The sequence below is a fragment of the Engystomops pustulosus genome, chromosome 6 (genome assembly GCF_040894005.1).
Source record: "Engystomops pustulosus chromosome 6, aEngPut4.maternal, whole genome shotgun sequence".
In the NCBI taxonomy this organism is placed as follows: Eukaryota; Metazoa; Chordata; class Amphibia; order Anura; family Leptodactylidae; genus Engystomops; species Engystomops pustulosus.
In genome coordinates this window covers 131,815,752-131,835,284 of record NC_092416.1, presented here as the reverse complement: position 1 = coordinate 131,835,284, position 19,533 = coordinate 131,815,752, and the positions used below count along the sequence as shown (strand labels likewise).

The window sequence follows — 19,533 nt, the reverse complement described above, 5'->3', positions numbered from 1 at the left end:
CATCCCTTGATGATCCAGCGATAATGACTGGATTTCCAGAATACACCTCAGTACAATAAATTTACTCTGAATGTATCACCCTTTTCAGGCTGAGAACCATAGATTGCAATAAAGTACACAGCAAAGCTTACAGGCCAGTCACTATATGCAGGTTATAACTGACAGATATCAGCCCTTAGTTCCCACTTAAATATCATAAAAGAAGTGCGCCTGCGCATTACAACCACGCCACCACCGCCTAGGAAATTCCCCCAGTTACGTCATTACATCAAGTGCGCAGGCGCAGATGGGGTGCCATCCCAAGGACTGCGGGCAGGCGGAGCGCTGCGGATGAGGTGACGTCACTACGCAGGGAGGCGCAGTGTCTGGGAAAGCAGGAAGGAGAGAGCCGAGGACTGGACGTGCTGTGTAAACAAAGGTCTTGTGATTGCCGGAGCAGCGCATCATGGGGGGAGTCCTGGGGATCTGCTCTATCGCCAGTTGGGTAAGGAAACGGTTGTCACTTCTGGTGGTCGGTGTCATAGCCGTGTGGTGGGGCAGACCCCTCCTGGCAGTGGATGGCAGGTCCCCCATCACCAGGTGGTGCCACTGCTTGTACCACAAAGAATCCTTCCAGCGATAAGATATTAGACCTCTCCATGATATGTCGCTACTTATAGAGGAATAAGTCACCTGATATGTGGTCTCTGACCAGAGCATGCTGGGAGTTGTAGTCTTCGTGTCTGTCTATCCTTTTTCCAGCGAGTGATAGAAAGCAATGATTTGTCAGACTGATATGTGGGAAGGGGTGAGCACCAGCAGTCATGGGCCTCAATAACCGGCATTATTTGCCATAGGGTTCTACAATCCTTTGTTATTCTGGGGATAAGTGGCTTTACCTGGTGCTGAATCCTTTTTTTGGGGGGACAATTTATTATACTAAGGCCGCCTGATGTATCCGGTGGGGCGGCCGTGCTCCATATATTTGGACCTACCTTGCGTAGGATTATGCAGCAGCCTGTGGACGTTCACATGTGAAAGTCTGCTAGCTGCAGCAAGAGCGCAGACGTGTGCTGGCCCACCCTGCCACCGCCTGTGCCCTCCTCCACACCCTCTTGGCCTAATAAAAGCCTAATAATCGCATGTGGTTGTAGTGTACATTGAGTGGACATATGGAATTACCTACTTGTCATGGTATTTGATACAAGAGGTGAAGGTTGGTACACACTGACTGGCACTGTAGAACAACTCTCAGGTCATATGAACAGGGAACTTCCAGATGTACAATGCAGATCTATATTGGAGAACCATGGGGGAGTCCTGTGTCTCCTCATGTATTCTTCCTCTCCTCCAAACCATCTCTCTCCCTCCTTTGATTTCTCAATGCACATGAAAGAGAGGAGGGGCGAGGGAGTTGCATGAGTTTGGAGTAGAGGAGACTGACACAGGCTGCAGCTGTCCCTCCCATAGGACTCGCCACATTCTGCTGGCAAGGAGCCAAGTATTGTGAATTAAACTTATATAAAGTACTGAAATGATTCAGAATGCTAACAAAGGCATTTTTAAAAATCTATTTAGCATAGGCTATTGGAACTTGTCACCAGCAAAAAAATCAGATGGCAGGTATCCTTTAAATAGCACTTTTCACAACCTCACATTTGTGGCGATGAACATGCCATTCTGTAGCACTTTGTATATTCTTTCTAGTCCCCACATTTGATGAGATATCAGTCCCAGTATCTGAACATTATAATCCTCTACAATATCGAATAGTAGGTGCTAGGGTGGAGCAGGAGCTTTGAATAATGATAATCTTTTTTGACACTTTACAATCAGCAGTAGACATTGTCAGAAAAGCTTCTAGGTATGTATATAGTGTGATTTCTCTATAGTGATCAAGAGGTTCACAAGTTGCATTTGCATTACGTTAACATTGCATTTTTTAAAATGTTAATGCAATGTTAATATAATTTTAACATGATGTTAGCATTGACAGTGCGTTTACTTTAAGTTTTTTAAATAAAATGTGTGAACACGGCTTGAGAGATCACATTGACAGGAGTCGGGATCTCTTTGGCTGTGTTCACGCCATTGAATTTGATTTGTTTTAATGCCACATAAACCTCATGTTTACATAAGCGCTGTGTAAATGCCATATTAATGGAGTCTTAATTCAATCTAAACATATTCTCTAGAGGAGCATAGAGATCTCACACAGTGAGAATAAACAGAAGCTTTTGTGACACTGCCTGCTGCTGATCAGATACCAGGGCTGATATCTTGGCAAGCGTTGAAACAAAATTCAAAGTGCCCTTGAATCTGTGTAATAGCCAGTACAGAGTGGTATGTTCATCGCCTTTAGTGTGAGGTGGTGAAAGGTCCTCTTTAAGAAGTGGTTCTGGGTTTATACTCTTGCTTTAGATTCTCTTGTGACTTGTTTAAGAACACTGATCCTGTCTTCTGTACTCCTCATGTGAGCGTCAGATGATAGAACTGACCATTAATCCTTATATTTGTTCATTTGCAGATTCCGTGCCTGTGCAGTAGTGCCACGTGTATATTATGTCGCTGCTGTCCCAACTCTGGCAATTCCACCGTGACCCGCCTTATCTATGCATTCCTCATGTTTCTGGGGACACTGCTCTGCATTATAATGCTGACTCCAGGGATATCGGAGCAGTTAGATAAAGTAAGTTTTATAACCTTGTAATTCCATCACTAATAGGTATATCTATAAGCTATGTCACAATGGAGGCTTGTTTCTGCAACTCCCACAGATAGTCGTGTTATATAACTGGTTTTTGATCACTTTCCGCATGTATCTATGAAGTGTTGCTGGGAATCTCTTCTCCATGCACCTATGGAGGATAAGAATGTGATGATCTCATTGTTACCTATCAATCGTAATAACCAGCAATCTACATAACTGTAACGTGATGAGCATGTAAATTCTAGGAAGCTTAACCTCCCCTGGTTATTTATACAGACCTCATCTTTGATGACACAATTACATGACACGTAGTCTGAAGATCCTGTTTCCTGTCCTGATGGTTACATATATGTGACATGAAGATCTTTGCTGTCAGTCACTGAATGGGAACTCAATTGAAATGCAATAAAGAACATATCATCTCCCCTTGATTAGGGTGCAGCCACATCCAAATCCCCTTGAATTAAATCTATCAGCCACATTGTTTTTTCTTCTGCTCAGGTAGTTTGCTACAATGTATCAGTCCAAACTTTTTATGACTTTGAAAAGTTAGTTTATTGTTTACCATTGTTCCTTTAGTGATATCACATACAGCCAAAGTGACTCATTCAGGTGCCCCTCTGGCTACATATCTATCTTTTCTGGTTAATATTCTCGGTGCCCTCTGAAGTTTCTTGTCACGCATCCTGTGAAGACGACCACTGTTTTTTTTTTGTTTTTTTTTGAGGATGCTGTCACCTTTGTTCATCTCGTGTAGAAGAAGGGGGACATGGGAATTGGCTGAACCAAAGAACAAACTTCTAGCTATATTTATAAAGCTAACTACAGCTTAGGGCAGGGGTACACAACCTTTATCAGGCCGAGGCTCGTTGTCATTCTGCTCGACTTCAAGGGACGGACTGGTAATCCGCTCCCTAGATGCACCAATAACCACAGTGCAGTACAAATGCTACCCCCCGGATCAGACGTATAACATGGGAGACACAGAATGTCAGTAAAGATTAATGGAAAACCTTTTGAGTTGTAGGTTTCCTGTTGCGTTGGCTCCTGTCTGCTATGCCTCCTGAACCGTATATTAATAAAATACTGTATATAGAGCAAGGTAGATATTCCTCCTCCATCCCCTCTAATAACACGCTTTCCTTTATGAGACTGTAACACACTACTTGCCGCTACAGGGGATTCATGCATTGCTATATGTAACCTTCCAGGGATATGCACTTTGTGACCATGTCATCTTATTTTGCTCTACACAATACTGTACAAAAGAAGGTTAATATTTAACTAAAAGAAAGATGTCAGGTTATCCAGCATAGCCGCAAACACATGACACCTCACCTCTGCTCCAAAAGGATTTTATTGGTGTTTTTACATTTGTTGACAGAAGCTTTTTAGTGAGAACCTGTAATTGTGGAATATACACCGTCACCCAGATCAGAGCTATCCATTTAGTGAATCAAACTTTCACTGAAAGGGGTATTGGATTTTTGACAAATCCATTTTTGATGGGCCGGATAGAGGCTTGATCGTGAGGTGAGGACAGAACCCCATTCACGGCATAAATGCAGACAATGCATAGACTTTTTTTTTGACGTACCCTGTTGACGTGTCATAAATAAAGTACATAGGATACCACTTCTAGGGATAGCTGGTTGGAAAGCTCACAGACTCATTGTATGTTTTTGTTCTGCAGATTCCAGGATTTTGTGAAGGAGGATTTGGCACAGGGATCCCGCATGTGAACGGATATGTGAACTGTAACGTGCTGGTTGGATACAAGGCCGTCTATCGTGTCAGCTTTGCCATGTGCATGTTCTTTCTGGTCTTTTCCCTGCTGATGATTGGAGTCAAGACAAGCAAAGACCCTCGAGCTGCTCTGCACAATGGGTATGAAGTGGGATTAGTTTGTGTATAACAAAATTACATCCTTCCTTAGGCTCTGGTGTTTTATAGACATTGAGCTCTGATATCTTTTTATCCTTAAAAGGGCCCATTTTTCACAGAATCCTGATGTGTCCTGTGTTGTAGCTAGATAACCAATGCATCATCATGGGGCTGTTTCAGGAAAAAAAAGCAGTTCTGTTTTTGTTATCTTGTAAAACTGCTTTATAAGAGCTCATGCATAAGCTTCCACCCACAACTTACACGCTCAATTTGATCTTTAGCCGCACAAACTTGCAAGTTTAGCATGTACACAATGTAAATGGATGTGTGGTTTATAAGGATAAAACTGCTGTATTACCAATAATTCTTACCTGCAGAGAAACAGTTTATCTGAGTGAGCTCTAAGGTCCCTTTCACTTTTGTGATTTTTGGCATGAGTTTCCCATCCGAATTTGTGACACATGAGCCTCACATTGGAGACCAAACTATTATATTCAATGTCTTTTTAAAATTGTGTACATCATGCTCTACTTTTGATGCGTGAACAACTGATGTATTGTCCAAAATATGACAGAAAACTAATTGAAATCTAATGGAAAGCATCCATTTTTAATTTATTTTTCTTTTACTAACCAAACTTTGGTGATTTCTGCAGTGCTTGTGTGAAAAGGCCTTATAAGGGTTTTAAAATGTAAAGATCGGCAGCAGTCCAACACTGTTGTGGGTCCACTACCTGATGCAGTTGTCCTTGTGGGAGAGTGACTTCACCAACATATTAATTCATATGTCATGTGGACGTCACCGCTCTGATCAAGCCCTTATGCACACAAACCTTCTCGGGCTTTAAACAGATCTGTGGACCTGTGTTTGTATCCTTGTGTCATTGGAGTGTGAGTTCAGCTCGCATGCCGATGGCCGAAATAAACACCGCAAGATCCTGAAACATGGGCAGGAATAGCACCTGCTCTGTCTTTTGTGGCTCATACATGTATTTGTGTGTCTATAAGGGCTTACACTCATTTCACACATTGATATTACCAGCATCCATGGTGGATTCCATATTGGATCAAGAGAGGACTTTTCAACCTTGTTCTCATTTTTGGAGTAATTATGAAATTTCTTTCTCTCTTGTAGGTTTTGGTTCTTTAAGATATTGGCCATTGTCGGTATTATGGTTGGAGCTTTCTATATTCCAGAAGGACCATTTACAAGAGGTAACTGTAATTCCTACACCATCATCCATTATAAAACCATATATCTGTTCACTTTAAGGGAACTTGTCATCAGAAATTGTGCAAATAAACCACTACAAGTTTCTTGTAAAGCAGCTTAACACTTTCCAGGCCTTCTGGCACTATCCAGAAAATATACTTTGAAGTAAGATATATATTGGCTGTTTAAAGTCAAGAAGGTGAAGAATTTTGCATGGAAGTTGTGCTCTTCCAGCTTCAGAATTGCCACTGCTGCAATAGATGAATCTGCATAACAATTAGTATGTTGCTTTTCAATAGAGTACTAGACCATAATTCCTTCTGACGTGTGCGCAAACTTAATCATCAGCTATAAATACCTATTTGCTGTGCTTACCAACTAGGGTTTTGTCACCAAGTATTAAGTCTTGTTTGCCTGAAGGATCAAATACTTATTTCTCACTGCAAAATGCAAATAAATTGATACTACTTAAACAATGTAATTTTTCTGGATTTTATTTTTGATATTCTATATCAATATGTTAAAATTAAACTACCCTTAAAATTATAGACCGTCTCTGTCAGTGGGCAAAATTACAGTGAAGCAAATTATTTTGTAAGAATATGATCTGGAAGGTAGAAATCTGCTTTACAACATACTGGTAGTGGTTAGTAGGTCACTTTCTTAGGATATGTTCCCTTTAAAGGAAATCTACCTTCAAAATCAATCACACAAACATATGCTTGTATATGGCATACAGCGGCATGATGGAGAGGAGTGGTGAGCAGCGCTCCTCGTTCACACAGGAAACTGTGCTGCATGGCCGTGCACACGGGGAGAGATAGAGCATACTCTATCTTTTCCCCATGCACAGTGCGGTATGTTGCCACAGTCGTCTATGGGGACGTATATACGGCTGCAAATTTGTGGCGAGATGTATACGTCCCCACGCCGGGCCTCACAGATCCAGGCACCGTGACCTTGTAATCTCCATAATCTACTAAAGATTGCACCTTCATAAAAAGTACCTGTATCTACATTCCACTTATTACACTGTGATCTATCACTACTACAATAAACAATAAATCCCAACACAAGGCTCTTGGTGTTCTGAGGCTACGTGGTGAGCTCCTGTTGTTTGGCATCTTATGGGACAAGGAGCTGCAGGGTACTGTAGATAAAGTAATGGGATCATTACTGTATTGTCTGTCATTTCAGCATGGTTCTGGATTGGAGTGTTGGGGGCTGGGTGCTTCATTGTGATCCAGTTGGTTCTGCTGGTGGACTTTGCACATTCAGTAAATGAGTCCTGGTTGGAGCGCATGGAGGAAGGGAACTCAAAATGCTGGTATGCAGGTAAGGAGACCTGTCCACCATGTTTTCAAGGACTGTAATGTATGCAATCTATATGGCTGGACGGAGTGATCTAACCATGATTTTCTGTGCCTTTTAGTGCTGCTGACAGTGACCAGCCTGCTGTATGTCTTATCCCTCATTGCCGTTGTCCTCTTCTATGTGTTCTACACTATTCCTGCTGGCTGCGTTGAGAACAAATTCTTCATCAGTTTCAACATGATCCTCTGTGTCATAGTATCTGTTATCTCTATTCTTCCAAGAGTGCAGGTACAAGCTCTATTGTAAATGTTACCTAACAAAAATGCCTGCTGCTCTCCTAGTGGTATGTCTTGGGAAGTACAGGAGACTGACTATATATACAGTTTTAACCGGAAGTTTACATGCACTATATAAAAAGACACGTTTGTGTGTTTTCAGAATAAAGCTCTCTCGTTTTAGGTCAGTTAGGATTACTATAATTATTCATATTTGCCAAATTCCAGAATAATGAGAGAATTTCTACACCCATTTTTCTTACTTTCTGCAAATCAAAAGTTTACATACACTGGGTTTACTAGGCCTTTTAACAATTTGGGACAGCCATTATGATGATACCATGTTTTTGGAAGCTTCTTAGAGATACACCTGTTGATGTATTTGAAGGCCAGCTGAAACTCGCTGCTTTGTGTAACATCATGGGAAAGTCTTTAGAAATTAGCTAAGATATCAGGAAAAGAATTATCCTTGTGTGCATTGTCCAGTGATCTGAAAAAAAATAAATTGGAACAGTTTGACCGTAATAAGGGGGGTGGCAGCATCATGTTGTGGGGTTGTTTTGCTGCAGGAGGGATGGGCCACTTCACAAAATAAATGGCATCATGAGGAAAGAACATAATGTGGCAATACTGAAGCAACATCACATCAGCCAGGAAGTTAGAGTATACACATTTTAGCAAATTAATGTTGCTGTTTGTATGATGAAAACTAGATATCTGCTTGTTGTTATCGTATCGGAAGCTTCATTTTTTTGCCTCCAGTACAGTACAGAAATCTGACCATGGTCACACGGGTGCACGGCTAATTATAACACACATCTCTGATCACTCTTTATGATACCAATGAGCTGTGCACCTGTGTGACCATGGTCAGATTTCTGTACTATACTGGAGGCAAACAATGAATCTTCCTATATGATGGTCACACAGGCGCACGGCTCATTGGTATTATAAAAACTAATCAGAGATGTGCGTTATAATGAGCCATGCACCTGTGTGACCATGGTCAGATTTCTGTCCACTGGATGTAGACATAGAAGCTTCCTGTAAAGGACTGCAAGCAGAGATCTAGAAAACTATGAGGAATTAATGCAGAAAGTATTTTGTAAAATTGTCTAATTTTTCATCGTACAAACAATATATTCATGTGCCATAATGGCAACACCCCTTTTAAAGTTTGGTGCAAATGGGTTTTCCAAATGGACAATGACCTGAAGCTTCTGCCTTTTCCCCCTATGACAGTGATGGCAAACCTTTTAGAGACCGAGTGCCCAAACTACAACAAAGACCCGCTTATTGAACGCAAAGTGCCAACACAAAAATTTAATTTGTGATTTATACTCCCTTCTCTGTCACAGATTTAATTGATACCAGCACCTGAGGCACCAATAAAGCAGAAAATAGTCCCAGGTACAGCTGTCACTTTAACCCCTTAAGGACGCAGCCATTTTACAGCTTAAGGCTCAGCCCGATTTTTTGGATTCTGACTTGCTTCGCTTTATATGGTTATAACTTTTGAACACTGTTACTTATCAAAACGATTCTGAGATTGTTTTTTCCCCACATGTTGTACTTCATTTTAGTGGTAAATTTTGGCAGATAAGTTTTGCGTTTATTTACAAAAAAAAGAAAATGTGATGAATTTTTTGAAAAATTTGCCATTTTCGAAATTCTAAATCATCACGTTTTCAGGCAGATAGATTTACCACCTAAATAAGTTGCTGAATAACATTTCCCATTTGTCTACTTTACATTTTCATAATTTCTGAAATATCTGGATAATTTATTTTGACGTCACGCGGCTTGCAAATAGAATATCGCTTTTCCGGATTTTCAGAATTGACTATTTTGGGGATAAATACAGTTTTGAATGAAATTTTACATATTTAGCATCAAAACCCCCTATATAACCAACCCATTTTCAAATCTGCACCCCTCAAGCTATCAGAAACAGCTTTTACGAAGATTGTTAACCCCTTGAGATCTTCATAGTAATTGAATCAAAATGGAGGTGAAATTTAGAATGGTCATATTGTTCCCTTATACGTTCATTTAGCACCAAAATTTACACATTTCCAAAATATAAAAAGAGAAAACCCACCATACAATTTGTTCTGCAATTTCTCCTGAGTACAAAGACCCCCCACATGTGGCCGTTACTTGTTTTATGGGGGCACAGCGAGGCGCAGAAGGGAAGGAGGGCGCTGCAGCTGCCAGGAATTTAGTTTCCTCATTGGCCCCTTTTGAAGGCTATAAAATTTTCGCTTTTTCGTTATTGGGGCCATGTGACGGCATTTTTTTTGCGGGATGAGATGCTTTTTCCATTGTTACCATTTTGGGGTTGGTATCACCTATTGTTGAAAATTTAGGAACTTTTTTTGAGGGCAGGAGTAGAAAAGCATCAATTCTGTACTGGATTTTTGACTTCTTTTTTTTTTGGTGTTCACCGTATAGACTAATAATCATGTTATCTTTATTCTATGGGTCGATACGATTACGGGGATACCAGACATGAATATATTTTCTTACGTTTTACTAAATTTGTCAAACAAAACCCTAATGTGGGGAAAAATCTATAATTTTTGTATTGCCATCTTCCAAGTGGCATAACTTTGTTACGTTTTTGGCTACGGAGCTGGTTGATGGCTTGTTTTTTGCGGGACATGTTGTACTTTGCACCAGTATCATGTCTGAGTACATATGGTTTTTTGGTCGCATTTTATATCATTTTTTGTGGGATTGAAAAGGTAAAAATCATAATTTTTGGAGGGTTTATAACAGTTTTCTTTTACGCCGTTCATCGTGGGGGTTCAATAATGATTTACTTTTATTCTACGGGTTGTTACGGACGCGGTGATACTATATATGTGGGGTTTGTGTTATGATTTAGACTTTTTTTTTGAGTTATATGTCTCTTTATATGTTTTGGGGGTTTGGGGCATTTTTAGTGACTTTATTTTTTTATTGAATAACTTTTTTTTTTTACTTTTTCACTTTTATACCATGGGACATGAAGAAGCAATCTTCTGATTGCTTGTTCATGATAATATTCTGCAATACTCATGTATTGCAGAGTATTATCAGTGTCAGCCTATGCACTTGCATAGGCTGGCACTTTGCCAGTAAGATGACGTCACAGACGCCATCTTACTGGCAATTCTTGCTAGTAACTCTGGGGTCCAGATCGGACCCCAGAGTTACTATAGCAACGATCGGCGCCCCCCGAAAACGGTTCGGGGGGGCCGATCGTGGGGGAAAGACCCCCCAGATACTTGTTAGATGCCGCGGTCGCGCTGACCGCGGCATCTAACGGGTTAAGCACCCGCGATCGGAGACAACTCCGATCGCGGGTGTTACACTGGGGTGCCGGCTATTAGTTACAGCCGGCACCCCGTGTTTCCCGATGCCGGTTCGGCTCTGATCCAGAGCCGAGCCGGCATAGGAGCCGTGGCGGATATATCCGCCACTGAGCGCTAAGTCACTGCGCTCCGTGGCGGATATATCCGCCGCGGAGCGCGAAGGGGTTAAAATAGCTCTGTGCACAGCAAGTCCTGGGCTGTCTGGGACTGCAGGAAGATACCTGGAGTCATCTCTGGTGATGGCCTGAGTGCCCACAGAAAGGGCTCCGAGTGCCACCTCTGGCACCAGTGCCATAGGTTCGCCATCACTGCCCTATGATTTGTAAAGCGCTGCAGAATTTGATGGCGCTATATAAATAAAGATTTATTAATATTACTACAAGCTGGTTAAAGGGGTTGTCTGAGATTCTGCAAAAATATCGAAGTGCTCAATGGGGCCTCTATTAAGTGCTGGGACATTTTGGGGATTGTGTGTCAGGCCGCTGGAAATTGTTGGAGCAGTGGTGCGTTGCGCCTGTAAACAGGCATAATGCACCGAGGGGTCAAGGTGCACGACACCTTAACTAAGTCGAAGGGGGAAGTTTATCATACGCTGGCGCTCATCCACTGGGGTATCATAGAATCCACGTCCACCCCCATCTTATTGGATACATCAAGAGATCTCTTAATGTATCTGCTGGGTAGCTAAGCTAGAGAAAAATAGTTTATCATTCATATTCTCTGAAAAAATGCCAAGAAAGCCAAAATCATGGGTATGAAATCTTTTGAGCACAACTGTATAAACTTCTCGTTTCAACTGTAGCTCTTATTTTCTGGCACTCTTTTCATTTGGATCTTCCTATTAATGTTTCTCCCAGTTTCTCTGTTACATCCTTTTAGCACCTAACTTTTTTTTATTCCCCTGTCTCCTTACATCATTACATCAATTTTGTTATTTTGATAAAAATCTGAATAGCACTCTTCTGGGTGAATTATTTTAATGAATCCCCATCCCTAGGTTCCAGTTTTTTGTAGGCCAAGCAGCCTTTCCAGCCTGATTTTTGTTTTCAAAAATTCTAGGTATATTTGTGTTGCTTCACCAATTTGTGGCCATAGATATAGTTTTGTAGCACTGTTATTGGTTTGGGGACTCGGATAAGGAGCACTGGTGTACTTGCTATGTCAGGGGACATGTAAGTGATCACACATCAGTGTGTTCAGTATACGTTAATGTGCAGGGTTTATAATAACTACTCTACAATGCAGACCGATCCTGAATAGAGATGACATGTTTGTGCTTTTTCACATTGCAGGAATATCAGCCACGATCCGGCCTCCTCCAGTCCTCCATGATTACATTGTATACTATGTACCTGACCTGGTCTGCCATGTCCAATGAGCCGGGTGAGTGACACTTAAAATGTTTTGCTGAGCCCAGTCATTTTAAAGGAAATCTACACACAGGATCAAGGCTTGTAAACCAAGCACTCTTACATGCTGGTGCTTGCCCCTTCTGGCAGGATCTGCTCTTCTTTTAGCTTCTTATGCCCTTGTTTTTACAAAAAAACCCCAAAAACTTTAACATTATGCAAATGAGCCTTAGGGACTCTGGGCTCCATAGATGTTCTCTCATTTGCATAATTTCAAGCCTTTTTTTCATAAAAACAAGGACGTAAGAAGCGGATCCTGACATTAGGGGGGCACACTCCAGCATGTTAGTGTGCTTGGTATACAATCCTTGATCTGGTGGTAGATGTCCTTTAACTCCTGTTACTTCGGTTACTTCACGTTCAGTTTTCTCATGAGGACTTTCTCTTTGTGGTAGACTTTGCTTCAATATATGTTGATGGCAGCTGGAAGGGTACATTTTCAGAACTATTGAGTCCAAAGACTTAGGCCAGTTGTACATAAGAGACATTAAGATCAACTGTTTTTAGTAAAAGACAAAAAAAAATCGTTCCATGCAGTTTCGGTCCTAGTGCTATCCGACTATCCACTTTTGTAGTTTTAGTGACATCTAATAGTGTGATTTTGACAGCTCTGAACAATTTGAAATGCTGACCGCGCAAAAAAGGAATCGGAGTGCATACATTTTTTTTTTTTAATTAACTTGCATTTTATGTTTTATGGAGCAAGCATTGCAAAACGTCGGACCAAACTATTGCATTTAGACAGATGATGTGTATAAAAAAAATCTTACATGCATTGGCTCATGGAAAAGAATCAAAATCGAGCATGAAAAACCAGGGACACTTAATTATTTTAAAATTATGCTAATGAGTCTTTGGGCTCCTGCTGGGGCTGTCAGAGCTCCTCCAAGCTGCAGATTCACTTTTTCCTGCTTCCCCACTGCTCCCTCAGTACCCCCCTCCCTCTGCCTAAAGTAATCCTAAAGGATTAAATGTATCAGTTCTGTCTCGCATAGACTAGGACTGTACTCGTACATAAGAAAGTATACAAGGGGGGTTAGTCAGTGATGGAAGTCTGTAGAATATGACAGTATGGCAATATTGAAGAACAAAAGCAGCAATTTTTGTGACTGTGGCAAAGGAGCAGATATTCTGCGCTTCAATAGACTCTTACAAGAAGTTGAGCGTAGCTTCACGGTGTCTGTGTTTCTCCTATTCCTTGTATTCTGCATCTGTACATGAGGAATTAACAGCCTCATTCAAGTAAATGTAATTCATGTGGTTTTCTTCTACTTCTCCCCTCTTCAGACCGTACTTGTAATCCAAGCTTGATAAGCATCCTGAACAAAATCACATCTCCAACTATCAGTCCTGCCAACTCGTCATTGCCATCTCATATTCCTACACCTGAGCCCCCCAAGTCTCTGCAGTGGTGGGACACTCAGAGCATCATTGGTCTTGTCATGTTTGTGCTGTGTCTTCTTTATTCCAGGTGAGCATTCAATATTTGTTAAAGGGTAACCGTCATGTTCACAAAATGTACCAGACACTTAATGAGAACTCCCAGCATGCCTCTATGACATGCTAGAAGATTTAATGTCTCATTCCCCTTGTTGGTGGTGATGAGTTGTATAATATGGTGGAGTAGTGACAGAATTTGCTATTCCTTAAAGGGGTATTCCAGGAATCAGCATAATTCATATACAAGTGGGCACTTAAAATATAAGCTAATGTGTAATTAGTTGTTATTTAAAATTTTGCTCCCCTTAGCAGAAAATGCTGATAACACTGTGATGGAGAATTAAAATGCTACTGGCCCTTTAATCAGTCCGTTAATTTCCTCCGCGCGGTCCGTTGCAGGACAGAAGATGGCCACTGGTCACATGTCCACATCACATGTCCTGCACCTGCCTGGGCAGGTCATGTGATCACCTCTACGTTTGGCTGTTGTCGGTTGGTTGCAGTGCATCCAGTATGGCCGGTGTTGTGGTACACATCATTACTATGGTAACCAAGCAAGAAAACCTGTTATATCATTACTGGGAGCAGAGCATAAGAGGGAGGAGGAGTTACTGAGAACTAAAGGATCATGGAACTTGTAGTTTCCAGTGGCGACCATCTTAGTGATAACTCCACCTACTTAAGAGAGGCCATAAATTTTGTAAATCATAAAATCAAATTATTTAAGCTCCGTTTTGTGACTAATGACATTGAGTATTGTTGTACTCATTTATTTATATCATCATGGGATTTTGTGTCAGACGTTCATATTCCCAGAATACCCCTTTAAAGGGCACCTACCACCACGAATCTACCTATAAAGGTAGATCGGGTGGTAGGTGGATGTATGGGACGTGAGGATAGCCCTTTTTAGAGCTAATCCTCACGTCCCCGCTAGCCTAGCATAAACTTTATTGCCCTAATATGTTAATTTAATTAAGCGGCTACCGGGGCGTGGAGTAGCCGGACACGAGGCTACACGGCGCGGCTACTCCACGCCCCAGTAGCTGCTTTCCCCCGCCTACCCTGTGATCTTCGGCGCGCAGCTCCTGGCAGCTGCGCGCCCTCGTCCGAGAAGCCGGAGTTCTGCGCATGCGCAGTAACTCCGGCCTCGTTCCCGAAGATCACAGGGTAGGCGGGGGAAAGCAGCTACTGGGGCGTGGAGTAGCCGCGCCGTGTAGCCTCGTGTCCGGCTACTCCACGCCCCGGTAGCCGCTTAATTAAATTAACATATTAGGGCAATAAAGTTTATGCTAGGCTAGCGGGGACGTGAGGATTAGCTCTAAAAAGGGCTATCCTCACGTCCCATACATCCACCTACCACCCGATCTACCTTTATAGGTAGATTCGTGGTGGTAGGTTCCCTTTAAGAGGAAATATTAAAATTCAAAGGAGGCAGGTTTACAATAGTTATTTTTTAGACAGGGGGTCCATATTATTGTAGTTATTTAACATAGAATGGGTGAAGTAGTATTGCAGTAAAATAGTTATATTCATAGAGGTCAGTAGTATAGTTGTGATATCTTTGCATGTATGGGCAATATTAAAGTTTTCAGTACTGGAGGCTGGGAGATTAAAGGGGTTTTCCCATAAAAATCAGTGGGGGTCTCAGTGTTGAGATCACAAAAGAGGGGTCCGTTGGGGTCTCACGTACCTCCGTCGGACCCATCGTCGCTCTGTCAGATTAATGGAACAGACGGCCGTGCATGACCGTTTTGCTCCATTAATCTCTCTATGTATGGAGCTGACAGAAATTGCCGGGCACTGCGCTCATCGATCCCCGTCAGCTCCATTGAGATTAATAGAGCAGAACGGTCATGCGTGGCCGTCTGCTCTATTAATCTGAGGGACCTGAGACCCCCACTGATCAGCATATTGCACAGGATGGGAGTCCTTGCATCATCCAGAAATATGATGATGATGTTTCTGCCGAACAGCTGTGCTGGTACTGTAACTGTTCTTGCAGTACCAGTGCTGAAGTTTGCCCAGCAGATAGGGAGTCCCTTGCAATATATTTTAAAGGGCTCGTGTCCACCATATCCACAGAGGGGTAGGAGGTTCCCTGTCCTCATTCAACTTGTCCTGGACTTGGTTGTCTATGTTCAATTCCATTTTTGCTTTATCTGAGCTCATCAAGTGAGTCTATTTTTTTGCATGTCGCAAAATGTTTTTTTGGTGCACATATCCCTCTAAGGAGCATTATGTCTTGATAAATTTGGTATTGGTTTTTGTCCTATTTCTACCCCAGGGCGTGGAGTCATTTTGCGCCAAAATATGCACCTAAACAAAGCTCTCGCTGATCACATTGTCTGTATTCTCCTTGCAGCATTCGCAGCTCCACCAGCAGCCAAGTGAAGAAGCTGACCCTTTCTGGCCATGACACGGCTATGCTAGATGATACTACTGGGAATGGAAGTGATGTTGAAGATGGCGAAGTGCGACGTGTTGTTGATAATGAGAAGGATGGGGTCCAGTACAGTTATTCCTTCTTCCATTTCATGCTGTGTCTTGCTTCCCTCTATGTTATGATGACCCTTACCAACTGGTACAGGTGAGACCATACTTTTTTTTTTTCGGCATCTTTGTGTTGCTATTGTTATTGTAGACGGTTTCCTGTGAAATCATTGGATGTTTGCAGTGATGTCTACATGCATGAGCCCTTGGAGTGAGATTAATGTGTGTTTTTACATTACAGCCCGGATGCTGACTTGAACACTATAACAAGCAAGTGGCCCGCCGTGTGGGTGAAGATGGTGTCCAGCTGGTTCTGTCTGCTGCTCTATACCTGGACCCTCATCGCACCCTGTGTGCTTCCTAACAGGGACTTCAGTTAGGCGCATCTGATTCTTGTCTTTTTTTTTTTTTTTTTTGTAATATCTCCGGTTCCAAAGTTCTGCTTAGACAATTTCATGCGCCTTTTAATGCTTTTCCTGAAAGATCCTTTTAATTTGAAGCTTTATAATGTGTATTCTGCTGCTTTTAATCTGCTTCACTTGAGCTGATGTTTGTATCATATGAAGCAGCTTGAGTTATCTTCATGCTCAGTAATATATTGGTTAAATTTTCTATATAAAGATATATATATGCATTCTGTTTTTTTACACTCAGATTTTCTTTGTATTCAGTATTTGTTTGTAAGGTTTATATGTTGTGATGCTGAGCATCACATTCCTTATTGTCACTGGACACCTACCAGCTGCTTCTCCATTTCTAGATTTCTAATAAGGGTTCACCTTATGGTGGTTACTTGCCCAAAAACCCTCCCTGGCATTTTTTTATTTTATTTTGCTAAACACTAATATGGCTGTGAATGGCCATTTTTGATTATTGTCCCCCTCTATACGTCAGTGAAGAATTATTCATCTCCACAGAGTTTATTAGTTGGCGGAGTATTCCCCTGTTTACATGGGGTAATGTGCTGTTGAGAAGCTCCAACCATTCCAAGGCTACATTCACAAAGCCCATTCATAAGCGGTGGTAGTTATAGCCCATTGGATCTACAGAAAAAGCAGATGGACCAATGTTAATCCACAATATTGTAGATTAAGTAAAACCACAGGCTGTTGTAGCTGTAGATTATAGGGAACTGAGTAGGTTTGGGGCAATATGTCTGCAGATATGTCTACCCGTCTGAAAAATTATATTCAGTGACTGTAGATCTATCTGGATTACCTATTAGTTTGTGTCTGACGCCGATATACGGGCTGCACCTAATTTATCAGCCCTCTTGCCATGCAGCTGGTTTTCCCTGAAGTGTAGTCTAAATAAGTAAATATTTCTGCTGCCTAATTTTCCGATCTGCACTGAAGGTCTACCCTTTGTTTCTGCACAGTGGAGGTAGAACACATTTGGCTGAGATCATATGAGCATGAAGCCTATGAAGAAGGAATTGGGAACATACTGTGTGGCTGCCCCCATGTGTCTATATCTGCACATAGATTTGCACTGTAATGTATACACTGTTTGATAAAGAACTATTTAATAAAATGACCCTTTAATCAATTTGTTTAATTTCTCTCAGAAGGTATCTGCTCCATCTTCATGATCTTCTTCTCAGTGTTTAAAATGATTTACAGAACAATCAAGTAAGATGTCATTGGTGTGCATAGTAAATGTTCTATAGAGCCAACATATTTATTGGTACAATAGAACCCCACAGAATAGGTACCAGTGTCATGAGGTGTCTTTCAAAGCCCTCATGCCCAAGGATGTTGTTTTTTGTCTGTGTGGTACCTATGAATTATATGGATAGCACAAAACTTTCCTTTACATATCGTCCTACACGACAGCTCCCCAGAGGTTGCTACCCCTTTCTCTATAGGGACAGGAAATTGATGGCATTAAAAGGCCTCAACCACCCTCCGGTGGTTTTTCTGGGGATAGAGTTGAGTAAAACCTCTCTCCTCCGGGTTGGAGTCTCGTACCTCTAAGGGGTCCTACCTCCTCTGAGCCTTCCACTTGGGAGGCTCGCATTGCCTACTCCATGCGGGTTTGCAGCAGCCAATCCATGACCCTCATCTGCATGCAATGCCTTCGGGAAGTGGGGCAGCCTTGGATGACATCAGACCCAGGAGGGTATGCAATTCAAAAATACTGCAGATCTCCAGAGCTTAAGCTGTAAAGACTATGTGGAAAGAATCCTAAAAAGAGGAGAAACCCTCCTTTTTAGATTAATTACATGTGGTTATGAGAGAAGAAATAAGAGTCTTGGGGACCAGGGGAAATCCTTCTTACACAGACAATGAACAACTCTCAACTTCCAGGGGACTAGAGACACAGCTCTGCATACAGAAAGGTAGACTTTTATCTAACTTCTCTTTTTTTTTTTTTCCAGAAAAAGACAGTTTTATTATAAACACACTTTGGCAATGTCTACACTATTCTCTATTGGGGAGCAAGAAAAAGGGTTCTAAAAATTAATATAAAACTAAAAATTCAAATAACCCATTTCCCTAGACTGAAAACATAATAAACAGTAAAAATAACCAATCAAAATATAAATTTATTATTCCATGCCTTGTACTGCGATGCGGGAAAAAAAATGTCCAAATGCAGTGAAAATTGTGGGCTTGGATTTTACAGCTTCCACTGAAAATGAGATGTCTACTTTATTCTTTGGGTCACTGCGTTCACGGGGATATCAAATTTGTATAGGTTTTATGTTTTCATACATTTACAAAAATCTCCTGTACAAAAAGTTTTTGGAGGACTTTGCCATTTCTGGCACTAATAACTTTTTTATACTTCAGTTTACAGAGCTGTAGGTGGTGTCATTTTTTTTGCGACTTTTGCTGACGTTTTCAATGCTACCTTTCTTCGGACTATACGACCTTTTGATCACTTGTTATTGATTTTTTTTTTTTTTTTTTTTTTTAATGGCAAAAATGTGCCATTTTCAACTTCTGGCACTATTTCCAGTTATGGGGTTAAACCAAGTGAAAAAAGTTATTATATTTTGATTCGGTCATTTTCGGACCCCCTAGGGTACTTTAACCCTAGGTTGTCTGATTGACCTTACTATCTACTGCCATACTACAGTATGGCAGTATATGGGGATTTTCCTTGTCATTACAATGTGCAAATCGCACCCTAATGAAATGGTTAAAACGAGACCTCTTTGGAAGACATGAGGCTGTCACGACATTATGTCATCTTTTTGAAGCTATTGCGGTTGTTACAGGTAAGACTTAACGGCTATGGAGAGGGCTCAGCCCGTGAGCCCTCTCCATGCACCCAAAGTGTGCCGTACTATGGGAAATCCATTGGTCACAGCCTCCCCAGTATATAGCCAGCCAGCCCAGAGTACTCACCATTCCGATGCCCCGTGCAGCTCCTTTTCTTTAAGCGTGCCAGTTCCAGGTCCGCGCTTATGGCCCGGCCAGCGCACAAACTATTATGTCAGCAGCTAGCAA

General features: G+C 41.6%; 1 protein-coding gene across 1 annotated transcript; it reads left to right on the top strand.

The window, feature by feature from the left end:
- Nucleotides 1-280: 280 nt before the first annotated feature.
- Nucleotides 281-17,623, top strand: SERINC3 (serine incorporator 3). The gene is made up of 10 exons (XM_072111050.1): nucleotides 281-484; nucleotides 2,507-2,668; nucleotides 4,383-4,576; nucleotides 5,708-5,787; nucleotides 6,983-7,120; nucleotides 7,218-7,387; nucleotides 12,026-12,116; nucleotides 13,430-13,613; nucleotides 15,948-16,172; nucleotides 16,317-17,623. Exons 1-10 carry the CDS (start codon nucleotides 446-448, stop codon nucleotides 16,453-16,455), a joined length of 1,422 nt encoding a protein of 473 aa, XP_071967151.1. The 5' UTR covers nucleotides 281-445; the 3' UTR covers nucleotides 16,456-17,623.
- The last annotated feature ends 1,910 nt before the right edge of the window (nucleotides 17,624-19,533 follow it).